Below are 12,873 nucleotides of genomic sequence, written 5' to 3'. Positions count from 1 at the left end.
TCAGCAGGAACCTCACGCCTTCCGCAACACACCCGTTTTCCGCCAAACCACGCCCACGTGTTGCTACTTCCAGCCAATCCCGGCACAGGAAGGCTGGGCTTGCCGGGAAACAGGTGGGAGGTAAAAGAGCAGAGCTGACTCCTAACATGACGCAGCAAAGGTGACCGACAGCAGCAACCAATCAGAGAGCGGAATTCCCTGACCAGGCGACAGGTGCAGCAACCTTTGATCCTTTCTGAGCCGCGTAAACATGTTCCATCAATCACAGGCAAGGTGGGTGTTTCCAATAAAGTGGCCAGTAGAAGCACAAGGTGGGTGTTTCCAATAAAGTGGCCAGTAGAAGCACAAGGTGGGTGTTTCCAATAAAGTGGCCAGTAGAAGCACAAGGTGAGTGTTTCCAATAAAGTGGCCAATAGAAGCACAAGGTAGGTGTTTCTAATAAAGTGGCCAGTAGAAGCACAAGGTGAGTGTTTCCAATAAAGTGGCCAGTAGAAGCACAAGGTGGGTGTTTCCAATAAAGTGGCCAGTAGAAGCACAAGGTGAGTGTTTCCAATAAAGTGGCCAGTAGAAGCACAACGTAGATGTTTCCAATAAAATGGCCAGTAGAAGCACAAGGTGGGTGTTTCCAATAAAGTGGCCAGTAGAAGCACAAGGTGAGTGTTTCCAATAAAGTGGCCAATAGAAGCACAAGGTGAGTGTTTCTAATAAAGTGGCCAGTAGAAGCGCAAGGTAGATGTTTCCAATAAAGTGGCCAGTAGAAGCACAACGTAGGTGTTTCTAATAAAGTGGCCAGTAGAAGCACAACGTAGATGTTTCCAATAAAATGGCCAGTAGAAGCACAACGTAGGTGTTTCTAATAAAGTGGCCAGTAGAAGCACAACGTAGATGTTTCCAATAAAATGGCCAGTAGAAGCACAACGTAGGTGTTTCTAATAAAGTGGCCAGTAGAAGCACAACGTAGGTGTTTCTAATAAAGTGGCCAGTAGAAGCACAACGTAGGTGTTTCTAATAAAGTGGCCAGTAGAAGCACAACGTAGATGTTTCCAATAAAATGGCCAGTAGAAGCACAAGGTAGGTGTTTCTAATAAAGTGGCCAGTAGAAGCACAAGGTGAGTGTTTCCAATAAAGTGGCCAGTAGAAGCACAAGGTAGGTGTTTCTAATAAAGTGGCCAGTAGAAGCACAAGGTGGGTGTTTCCAATAAAGTGGCCAGTAGAAGCACAAGGTAGGTGTTTCTAATAAAGTGGCCAGTAGAAGCACAACGTAGATGTTTCTAATAAAGTGGCCAGTAGAAGCACAAGGTAGATGTTTCCAATAAAGTGGCCAGTAGAAGCACAAGGTGGGTGTTTCCAATAAAGTGGCCAGTAGAAGCACAAGGTAGGTGTTTCTAATAAAGTGGCCAGTAGAAGCACAAGGTAGGTGTTTCTAATAAAGTGGCCAGTAGAAGCACAACGTAGATGTTTCTAATAAAGTGGCCAGTAGAAGCACAAGGTAGATGTTTCCAATAAAGTGGCCAGTAGAAGCACAAGGTGGGTGTTTCCAATAAAGTGGCCAGTAGAAGCACAGGGTAGGTGTTTCTAATAAAGTGGCCAGTAGAAGCACAGGGTAGGTGTTTCTAATAAAGTGGCCAGTAGAAGCACAACGTAGATGTTTCTAATAAAGTGGCCAGTAGAAGCACAAGGTAGATGTTTCCAATAAAGTGGCCAGTAGAAGCACAAGGTAGATGTTTCCAATAAAGTGGCCAGTAGAAGCACAAGGTGGGTGTTTCCAATAAAGTGGCCAGTAGAAGCACAGGGTAGGTGTTTCTAATAAAGTGGCCAGGAAGTGTAATTCATATGGAAACAAACACAAAATCCAGGAGCAGGACTTTGCTGTTTTTCTACAACTAACCAGAGGATGGCGCTCTCCTCACAGTGCTTTTGATACCCAGTTCAGCTCCAGTGAGTACAGCCTCACAGCCTCTCGAGAACACAGCACTGCTAAAACACACAGGACAAACCACACACACACACACACACACACACACACACACTCTTACAGGTCTGGTCCTCTGTACCCAGCCTCCACTCTGTCTCTCCCTCTTCTCGGTGTCTGTGCTCTGATTGGTTGAGGTGTGGAGTGTTGGGCTGTTGTGGAAATCATATAGAAAAGAACTCCACTGATGTCGTTGGGTTTGGTGTGAAATGCTCGGTTCTAGAAAAGCTCCCCCAGTCAGAGCTGTTCTACAATGGAGGTTCTAGATAAGCTCCCCCAGTCAGAGCTGTTCTACAATGGAGGTTCTAGATAAGCTCCCCCAGTCAGAGCTGTTCTACAGTGGAGGTTCTAGATAAGCTCCCCCAGTCAGAGCTGTTCTACAGTGGAGGTTCTAGATAAACCCCCCAGTCAGAGCTGTGGTTCTACAGTGGAGGTGAAGGGAAGCAGACGTCTGAAGCTCTAATAAAAAGAAGCTCCTCACAGAAAGTTCTTCACCTAATGGTGATGAAGACGCTGCCTGATGCCTGAGACACGGTTCTATTGTATTTGTTCTGAGAGCATATATTATGGTATTTCAGGCGGCTGCTATGCGGTTACTATGGTGTACCAGGTGGTTGTTAAGATGTTACTGAGTGGTTGCTATGCTCTTCAAAGTGGGTCCTATGTGGTTGCTATGGTGTCCTGATTAGTTGCTAGGATCTTCTGCCTTCCATTCCTGTGGCTGTGTTGAGCTTCAGTGTCAGGATTGTTTGATGTGATCTGGATGATTTTGGGGGACAGTTGGAGAACCACTGTTCTAGACAGTCTAGGTTGATAGTCTAGACGGAACAAGGCGGTGTTGGCGCTGGCCAGGGGACGGGTTCGGTGAGAGACGGATGCAGGGTTGGAGCTGAAGAAGTCGGAGAACGTTACCGTGCCAAAAAAACAACGTCTGGCGTCAGACTGCGCCGTCCCTGGAGTCTGTCTAACTGTGAGGAGCCTAATCCTCTTTTCACAGAAGAGCGGAAGAGCTTTAATTAGATCTGCAGCTGAAGCTCCGAGAGAACCGCTCTATCAACCCGCCAGAGAACCAATCTATCACCCCCTCCAGAGACCTGATCTATCACCCCCTCCAGAGACCTGATCTATCACCCCCTCCAGAGACCCGATCTATCACCCCCTCCAGAGACCTGATCTATCACCCCCTCCAGAGACCCGATCTATCACCCCCTCCAGAGACCCGATCTATCACCCCCACCCAGAGACCTGATCTATCACCCCCTCCAGAGACCCGATCTATCACCCCCTCCAGAGACCTGATCTATCACCCCCTCCAGAGACCCGATCTATCACCCCCTCCAGAGACCCGATCTATCACCCCCTCCAGAGACCCAATCTATCACCCCCTCCAGAGAACCGCTCTATCACCCCCTCCAGAGACCTGATCTATCACCCCCTCCAGAGACCCGATCTATCACCCCCTCCAGAGACCCAATCTATCACCCCCTCCAGAGAACCGCTCTATCAACCCGCCAGAGACCCGATCTATCACCCCCTCCAGAGACCCGATCTATCACCCCCTCCAGAGAACCGCTCTATCACCCCCTCCAGAGACCCAATCTATCACCCCCTCCAGAGAACCGCTCTATCACCCCCTCCAGAGAACCGATCTATCACCCCCTCCAGAGACCCGATCTATCACCCCCTCCAGAGAACCGATCTATCACCCCCTCCAGAGACCCGATCTATCACCCCCTCCAGAGACCCGATCTATCACCCCCTCCAGAGACCTGATCTATCAACCCGCCAGAGACCCGATCTATCACCCCCTCCAGAGACCCGATCTATCACCCCCTCCAGAGACCCAATCTATCACCCCCTCCAGAGAACCGCTCTATCACCCCCTCCAGAGACCCGATCTATCACCCCCTCCAGAGACCCGATCTATCACCCCCTCCAGAGACCTGATCTATCAACCCGCCAGAGACCCGATCTATCACCCCCTCCAGAGACCCAATCTATCACCCCCTCCAGAGACCCAATCTATCACCCCCTCCAGAGAACCGCTCTATCACCCCCTCCAGAGAACCGATCTATCACCCCCTCCAGAGAACCGATCTATCACCCCCTCCAGAGAACCGCTCTATCACCCCCTCCAGAGAACCGATCTATCACCCCCTCCAGAGAACCGATCTATCACCCCCTCCAGAGAACCGCTCTATCAACCCGCCAGAGAACCGATCTATCAACCCGCCAGAGACCCAATCCATCACCCCCTCCAGAGACCCAATCTATCAACCCGCCAGAGACCCGATCTATCAACCCGGGTCCAGACCTGGACAACACCACGTGTCTCCATTCATCTGTGTGTGTGTGTGTGTGTGTTACGCTGAGGCCCAGCAGGGTGATGTCAGGCTGGGGTCATTCAGGTCGAAGACGCACACAGCTCTGACCAATCAGAGAGCAGGGATTAGTGTTTGATCGAATCAGAAGCTGTGCTGTCGTCACTCGACTGGACCGGTCAGAGAGACCTTTGGACTGTTTGGAGGTTCTGTACAGGTCAGTGATTCTCACCTCAGCCTTCAGCTGCCCTTCATTACAGTACTTCATTACAGTACTTCAAATACAAATCCAGGTATTTAATACTGTCAGTACAGGTTCATTACTGATAAACAAACACAAATAATTACATCAAAAAGAAAAAATCTTAATAATAATAGTAATAATAGTAATAACTGCAGGTGCTTTATTTGATGCATATTTAGCCAAATAACTTACATATAACTTACATATAATAACAATACAATAGTACAGATATTATGAGTATTTTCCCAGGTAATTTAACAGGTATTTTAAGGTTGATTAAGTATCAGTATTTTGCTGCTACAGTATCTGTACTAGTATTTAGCAGGTTAGGGTTAGGGTTCATGTATTAATGAAGTATTTAAAAGTATTTAGAGGTATTTACAGTGTAATTATTGTGAACCTCTAATGGAAGTAAAGTACAGATATTGGTCTGGATATTTAGGAAGCGGTAAGCAGGACGCGTGCAGCTTCATGTGATGTCCTGCTCTGGGCCAGTGGAAGGGCAGCGGTTGGGGTCGTGACCTCTGTAGCTGTAGGACGGAGTTGTGTCCAGTGGAAGAAGCTGCAGAGCTGCCGCCTCCAATCCACCAATCCCATTACAGGCGTGACGCCGGGAGGCAGGAATAGCCGAGCACACGCAGTGCAGCAGAGCCACGGCACAGAACATCCTTTTTCCATGTGAGAGAGGCGGAGAGGTCCCGCCCCGTCATGCAGCCTCTACCGGCCGGCCTGCGGGGCAGCGGCCTGCGCTCCTCACCATCCCCTCAGCCTCAGCGATACACACAAACCCAGCAGCAAACCTGCAGAGGCTGCTTTTACTACTGAGCAGATGATTAACCACCCCGTAACACCACCAAACACCGGCTCACATGCACTCAACAGGTCGGGGGGGCTGCTCTTTTATTGTTTTGTCTGAAACATGCATTGCTGTGAGAATTTGATTGCCTTCAGCAACATAAGAGCATTAGTGAGGTCAGGATGTTGGACGAACTCCCCAACTCATCCCAAAAGTACTGGATGGAGCTCCTCCACCATCATTCCAGAAAACACAGCTCCTCCACTGCTTCACAGCTCCTCAATGCTGGGGGGCTTTATACCCCTCTAGCCCACGCCTGGCATTATTAGGCAGCATGGAGCCAGTAGGGTCATAGTCTCTCTACTTCTCTAGAGGTGTCCCCAAATATTTGGACAGATAGTGTGTGGCCTAGAACCCTGCGGGACATCTGGACAGTGTGGTTGCCCCGTGTTCATCCATCCACCCACCCATTCATTCACGAAGAGAGACTCCTCCTCCTCCTCCTCCTCAGTCAATGGTCTTCAGATCTTAAGTCTAATTCACCTCCAATTCCATTATCCGGGCTAATCCGGCAGCGGGGTGAGGCCGCAGTCTCCGAGCTATCCTTGCTTTCTTAATCTGTAGTGAGAAGCGCTTTACTGAGAACTGCCGCGCAACACTTCCTGAGCTCAGCCATGGAGGAGAGGCAGAGCAGCAGCAGACGCTCCTCAGCTCAGTACCAGTCCTCTCCAGACTCGCCCTGGAGAGCCATGGTGGAGTACCTGAAGAACGTCCTGCACAACAAGGTGTCTTTGAGGGTCCGCGAGTGGGTGAAGGACTACTGCAGGAAGAACGGCCTGCTGACCCTGTCCGTGCTGGCCGTAGTGACCGGCTGCGTGGTAGGCTTCATGCTGAGGAGCCTGAACCTGTCCACTCAGGTAATCTTCTTCTTCATCATCATCATCATTGAATAAAGGGTTCTTTAAGAGTTCTTTAGGAAAAACAGTGGTTCTGTCTAGAACCCGAAAGGGAAAATCCGCCCCAGGATTTTGCTCCAACTGCCTGGGCAGCTTAGCTGCAGCAGAGTTACCCCGGCAGATGGAGCAAAGTCCTGGGGCGGATTTTCCCTTTCTGGTCGTTCTGGGATTGCAAGGTGGCTGCTATGGTGTTCCAGGCGGTTGCTATGGGATTCTCGCTGGCTACTATGGCATTTGATGTAATGTGGTGGCTGCTATGGTATCCCAGATGGTTTTCATGGACACGCTCGATTATGTTTCTGCTGCATCATATTCGTTCTGCTGCTCATTAATATTATTCAGCCCCTCCCACTGTGGCCGGATGATGTCATCAGACATTCGGAGGATGTCGTGGAGGTGCTGGAAGGTGCTGCATGTATAGGGATGGAGAGTGAGTGTTTAAATGATCAGCAGATCCAAACCTCTCTTCCTCCAGGCCAAGATCTACTTCTCCTTCCCCGGAGAGCTGCTGATGAGGATGCTGAAGATGCTCATTCTTCCTCTCATCACGTCCAGGTAGACCCATCCTCCTCCTCAGCTCCACACACACTCATCCCACCAGTTCAAAGCGTCCAGGGTTTAACCCTCCTCAGAAAACCTTTACTGCATTAACATTCACACCCCCCCCACACCCCACCCCCCACATCCAGTTAAACCATGCCTGTTCTGTGTGCAGTTTGATGTCCGGTCTGTCAGCTATGGACACTAAGGCCAGTGGACGCCTGGGTCTCCTGACCATCACCTATTACCTGTGGACCACTTTCATTGCTGTGATTGTGGGGATTATCCTGGTTCTGCTGGTCCATCCTGGGACGGGGACAGAGAAAGAGGGACACAAGGCCTCCGGGGGGCCGGTCATGACCTCCGCGGACGCGCTTCTCGACCTCATCAGGTTTGTATCACACTTAACACCACAGACACTGCCTGACCGCGGTGTGGGGATGTTTGGAGAGATATGTGGTGAGGTTCAAAGCAATGCTCGGTAAAAGATGTTAGGAAGATGTTGGAGTAATATTTGGGGGGTGTTAGGGAGATGTTGGGAAATGTTGGGAAGATGTTGGTGAGAAGTTTGGGAAGATGTTAGGGAGATGTTGGGGGATGTTGGGGGAGATTATTGGAGAGATGTTGAGGTGATGTTTTGGGGGATGTTAGAGTGATGTTAGGGGAATGTTAGGGAGATGTTGGGGGAGATGTTAGGGGAGATGTTGGGAAATGTTGGGGAGAAGTTTGGGGAGATGTTAGGGAGATGTTAGGGAGATGTTGGGGGAGATGTTAGGGAGATGTTAGGGAGATGTTGGGGGAGATGTTGGGGGGGAGATGTTAGGGGGATGTTGGGGAGATTATTGGAGAGATGTTGAGATGATGTTTTGGGTGATGTTAAAGTGTGGAGATGTTGGGGAGATGTTAGTGAGATGTTTGGGAGATGTTGGGGGAGATGTTGGGGGAGATGTTGGGGGGATGTTAGGGTGATGTTGGGGGATATGTTGGGGAGATTATTGGAGTGATGTTTTGGGTGATGTTAAAGTGTTGTTTGGGAGATGTTGGGGAGATGTTAGGGAGATGTTGGGGGAGATGTTGGGGAGATTATTAGAGAGATGTTGAGGTGATGTTTTGGGTGATGTTAAAGTGTTGTTTGGGAGATGTTGGGGAGATGTTAGGGAGATGTTGGGGGAGATGTTGGGGAGATGTTCGGGAGATGTTGGGGAGATGTTGGGGAGAAGTTTGGTGAGATGTTAGGGAGATGTTAAAGTGTTGTTTGGGGAGATGTTGGGGAAATGTTGGTGAGAAGTTTGGTGAGATGTTAGGGAGATGTTAAAGTGTTGTTTGGGGAGATGTTGGGGGATGTTGGGGAGATGTTGGGGGGATGTTGGGGTGATGTTGGGGAGATGTTGGGGGGATGTTGGGGAGATGTTGGGGTGATGTTAGGGTGATGTTAGGGTGATTTTTTTTAGGGGGGGGGGTTAAGATAAAATGCTGAATGTGGTTCCTGAAGATCCACTCAGCTCAGACTTCAGCAGACTTCAGCAGTGAATCTGTGAATATTGATTCAGTAGATTCAATTCAGTGGATCGGTTCTGGGGGGAGTTGTGTAATGTGTACGCGGGTGCGAGGCTTAGGCTGCTTCTGGTTCCAAACCCGTCACGGAACGTCAGGCTCGGAGTATTTTTAGTGGGATGTGAATGGTGGGGATTTGCGCAAGGCTCCTGATCTCCAGAGCAGATTTAACAGGATTCCCGCTGCGGGGCAGGACCTCCTGCGTGGGAGCTGTTATAAATAAAAGCTCAGCACTTGACCTCTGACCTCCAAATCCACAGCGGGCAGCCGGTTTTTAAACCGACCATCCTTTCTGTCCACCTCACACACCCGTCCTCCAGGACAACACACCCTGCTAATGCTGCGTCACTGCCACAACACCAGCCTTCAGCCCCCAAACATCCCACAGTTTACAGCACACGGCCGCAGCCGGCACACACTCACCTGCTCCATCTGCTTCTTTTTCAGGAACATGATCCCCTCCAATCTCATAGAAGCAACTTTCCAGCAGGTGAGCAGAAGAGTGACCGGAGCACCGTCCGGCTTATTTCCCCCTTTAATCCAAACATTCCCTGTTTTTCCTCGGGGTAGTCGATCAGCCAGCAGGTCTGAGGTTTGCTGGGTTAGAAGATCTTAGAAGGTGGGGAAGATCCGGGCCGATGTAAGATCTCCACTCGCTGGTATCAGAAGAATCCAGTCGAGCTGTAGAGCCTGGAGTCTTCACTGTTAGCCACATTAGCCTCACATTGACCTGAGCTAAAGCAGCCCCGATGTGCTGGCTGACCGACTGCGGCCAGGGGAGAGGGCTGACCCTGTCTTGGTGAAGCAGTGAGATGTTTGGTGTGAACTGATCCATCCTCTCGCCGCTTTCAGTACAAGACGGACCTCGTGCCCAACGTTAAGAGCATCCCACTCGAATCTCAAGCCAACTATGTGTACATCATGCCGGACTACGAGAACCCGAAAATGGGTCACCCGGTGTTCCTGGAGCTGACCCCCGCTCCAGAGATCCACTACAAGGTGGTTCCGGGGAAAAGCAGCCAGATGAACGTCCTCGGCATCGTCATCTTCTCCGCAACCATGGGTGAGCAGATCCTCCGACACGCTCTGAAACACTGCCATTTACAAACACCACATTACACTTACAGGTAGCTCCACCCACACTGTCTGATGGGCTGAAACATATATGACCTCTTTTGAAATCAAGGGTAATAAAGAGTTTCTCCTGCTTCTGTTGGAGTAACTGTCTCTACTGTCCAGAGAAGGAGACTCTCTACTAGAGTGGCACATGGTGCCAATAGCTTCATGTGGATCTGCTCCAGAGAGTCCTATTCTATTGGCAGTACTTCTTCTCTACAGGGACTAGACAAGCTGTGTGTGCATTTGCACATCTGTGTCAGCAATGGGTGCAGTTTAAAGTAGCCGAATATGTTAATTAGGAGGGGTGTCCACAAACTTTTGGATATTCAGCATTTTGAAGCACTGTACCTGTTATGTATGAAGCGCCGCCGCAGGTGTTGGGTAACCATGGGAGCTTAACTCTGAGCTGAGCTGCTAAACATGTTCCTGTGCCTTATCTGTGGTTGGTGTGGCGCAACAGATAACACCACCACCTACCATTGCGTTACAACAACACCATGTGGGAGACTGGGGTTCGATTCCCGGTCTGGGTGACTGTGCTGCGCTACACCAATAAGAGTCCCTGGGCAAGACTCCTAACACTACACTGACCCTCCTCTGTAATACCAGTGACCTTGTAAGTCGCTCTGGATAAGAGCATCAGCTAAATGCTGTAAATGTAAATGTAAATATCTAAAAAGGTTCTTCAGGGGTTCTTTAGGAAGGCAATGGTTCTGTAATGATGGCCGGCTGGTCAGACTCCCCTGTGCTAATGACCGCTGGGGGTGCAGGGCAGGTTAATCAGCGGTGCGCAGAAGGGACTGTCGGTGGTGTAGAACCATGAACTCTCAGGACTCTACAGGCCCACGCTTCTGGTCATCGATCATGTCGACCCTTATGGTCCTGGTCTCTCTGCAGGTCTGCTGCTGGGCCGGATGGGGGAGAGGGGCTCTCCGCTGGTGAACGTCTGTCTCTGCATCAACGAGTGTGTGATGAAGATCATCAACGCTGCCATGTGGTCAGTTAGCACACACACACACACACACACACACACACACACACACTAATTCTAGATCTCTGTTCAGATCAAACACATAATGGAAGTAAAGGAAGCTCATACCCACCAATTAGCACTGGAGCTATACGGCTAATGTAGCTAACAGGTAATGGAAGCTTATTCCTCTAATTAAATACCTCTCTCCCTCTCTCTCTCTATCTCTACCCCTCTCTCTCTCTCTCTCTCTCTCTATCTCTACCCCTCTCTCTCTCTCTGTCTCTCTCTATCTCTACCCCTCTCTCCCTCTGTCTCTCCCTCTGTCCCTCTGTCTCTCTCTCTCTCTCTCTCTCTCTCTCTCTCTCTGCAGGTATTTCCCGTTTGGGATCGTGTTCCTGGTGGCAGGGAAGATCCTGGACATGCATGACCCCGTGATCCTGGCGGAGAAGCTTGGGATGTACTTCATCACCGTACTGGCCGGCCTGTTCGTGCATGGCGTCATCCTCCTGCCCATGTTCTTCTTCATCTTCACCAAGAAGAACCCCTTCAGCTACATCCGCGGCCTGCTGCAGGCGCTGGTCATCGCACTGGCCACTTCATCCAGGTACGACAGCACCTTCACTACCCTGACCCTACCGGCACCGAACGCCTGATCTCACATTCATCCTAAGAACTTTAGCAACACCATAGCAACCACCTAAAAACCATAGCAACTGAGCTCATCCTAGCAAGCACTTATGATCATTCAGAGCCACCGTAGGAACCACCCAGAAACATTCTAGCTACCACCTGCGGTAGCAGAGGAACTGTCTAGCAAAGCAACACTCCAAAATGCCATCATACTGACTCTCTCTCTCTCTCTCTCTCCCTCTGTCTCTCTCACTCTCTCTCTCTCTCTCTCTCTCTCTCCCTCTGTCTCTCTCTCTCTCCCCCTCTCTCTCTCTCTCCCCCTCTCTCTCTCTCTCTCGCTCACTCTCTCGCTCACTCTCTCTCTCTCTCTCCCTCTGTCTCTCTCTCTCTCTCTCTCTCTCACTGCTGTCCTGCAGTTCCGCCACTCTGCCCATCACTATGAAGTGTCTGCTGGAGAACTGCCATGTGGACCGGAAAATCGCTCGCTTTGTTCTGCCGGTCGGAGCCACCATCAACATGGATGGGACCGCTCTGTACGAGGCAGTGGCAGCAATTTTCATCGCCCAGGTCAACGAGTACGAACTGGACTTTGGACAGCTAGTGACCATCAGGTAAATCATTACACACTGCAGTACTATACACTCATTGGCCCCTTTATTGGAAACACCTTCATTGTGCCTCCACTCACTGGCCACTTTATTGGAAACAGCTTCATTGTGACTCCACTCACTGGCCACTTTATTGGAAACAGCTTCATTGTGCCTCCACTTACTGGCCACTTTATTAGAAACACCCTTCTTGCACTTTCACAAAGTGGCCAGCAAGGTGAGGCTACAAGGGAAGCATTTCTAGAAAAACTAAAAGTGTCCAGTAGGTGGCGATACATGGGAAGGGTTTCTAATAAAGTGGCCAGTAGGTGGCGCTGTAAAGGAGTTGTTTCCAATAAAGTGGCCAGGGGGGGGTGTATATAGACTGTACTAAACATGTCCTCTTCCTCCAGTATCACAGCTACAGCAGCGAGTATCGGAGCAGCCGGGATCCCACAGGCAGGCCTCGTTACCATGGTGATTGTCCTCACCTCGGTGGGGTTACCCCCTGATGACATCACACTTATTGTTGCCATCGACTGGATCCTGTAAGTATACAACGGGAGAGGCTAGGCTAACGTTGCTAACAAACACTGGATTCAGACTGTCACCGATCTCATCTCTGTAAACACGCCCCCTAGCCCTCATTTGTTGGAGCTGTTACTGTAGGCTCTGGGGCAGGCCTGTCCCGCAGGAGAGCTCGGCCTCACCTGCTCATTTTTTCCAGGGATCGATTCCGCACCATGATCAACGTGCTGGGGGACGCGCTGGCTGCAGGGATCATGGCCCACCTGTGCAGAAAAGACTTCCAGCCTAAAGTCCCGGCAAATAACGATCAGAGGGTGAGCCCCCTTACGCCACCTAGAGGAGATTCAGATAACATAGCAGTGAATCCTGGGTCTTCTATACACACCTCATTCATCACACACACACACACACACACACTGTTACGGGTCTAGAGAACGTGTGTGTATCTGGTGGGAAGGCGGATGATTGCAGCCTTGCTGTGTTTGCCGTGTTTGCAGAGAGACACCGTGACGTCTTACTACGGCAACCAAAGCGTGCAGAGCATCCCCTCGTCCGAGGTGCCTCTGATCGCTAACCGAGACTACATCCTGGAGGTGGTGGGGGACCAGGTGATCGAGAGGCCTACCGCCTACTACAACCTCTGCCAAGTGTGA

The 12,873-nt window shown here is 50.4% G+C and overlaps 1 protein-coding gene across 1 annotated transcript; it reads left to right on the top strand.

The window, feature by feature from the left end:
• The first annotated feature begins 6,007 nt into the window (after window positions 1-6,007).
• Window positions 6,008-12,873, top strand: slc1a8b (solute carrier family 1 member 8b). The gene is made up of 11 exons (XM_072688548.1): window positions 6,008-6,250; window positions 6,765-6,844; window positions 7,005-7,220; window positions 8,831-8,873; window positions 9,236-9,446; window positions 10,400-10,499; window positions 10,846-11,079; window positions 11,522-11,716; window positions 12,106-12,240; window positions 12,420-12,534; window positions 12,718-12,873. The coding sequence occupies exons 1-11, from the start codon at window positions 6,008-6,010 to the stop codon at window positions 12,871-12,873; spliced, it is 1,728 nt and encodes a 575-aa protein (XP_072544649.1).

The sequence above is a fragment of the Salminus brasiliensis genome, chromosome 9 (genome assembly GCF_030463535.1).
Source record: "Salminus brasiliensis chromosome 9, fSalBra1.hap2, whole genome shotgun sequence".
NCBI lineage: Eukaryota > Metazoa > Chordata > Actinopteri > Characiformes > Bryconidae > Salminus > Salminus brasiliensis.
Note: the sequence above shows the minus strand (reverse complement) of the source record. Positions and strands in the feature narration are given on the sequence as shown.

Coding starts and splice junctions, on each gene's coding strand:
- slc1a8b (XM_072688548.1), top strand. CDS start 6,008: ATGGAGGAGAGGCAGAGCAGCAGCAGACGCTCCTCAGCTCAGTACCAG. Junction 6,845..7,004: donor CTTCCTCTCATCACGTCCAG/GTAGACCCATCC, acceptor TTCTGTGTGCAG/TTTGATGTCCGGTCTGTCAG. Junction 10,500..10,845: donor ATCATCAACGCTGCCATGTG/GTCAGTTAGCAC, acceptor CTCTCTCTGCAG/GTATTTCCCGTTTGGGATCG.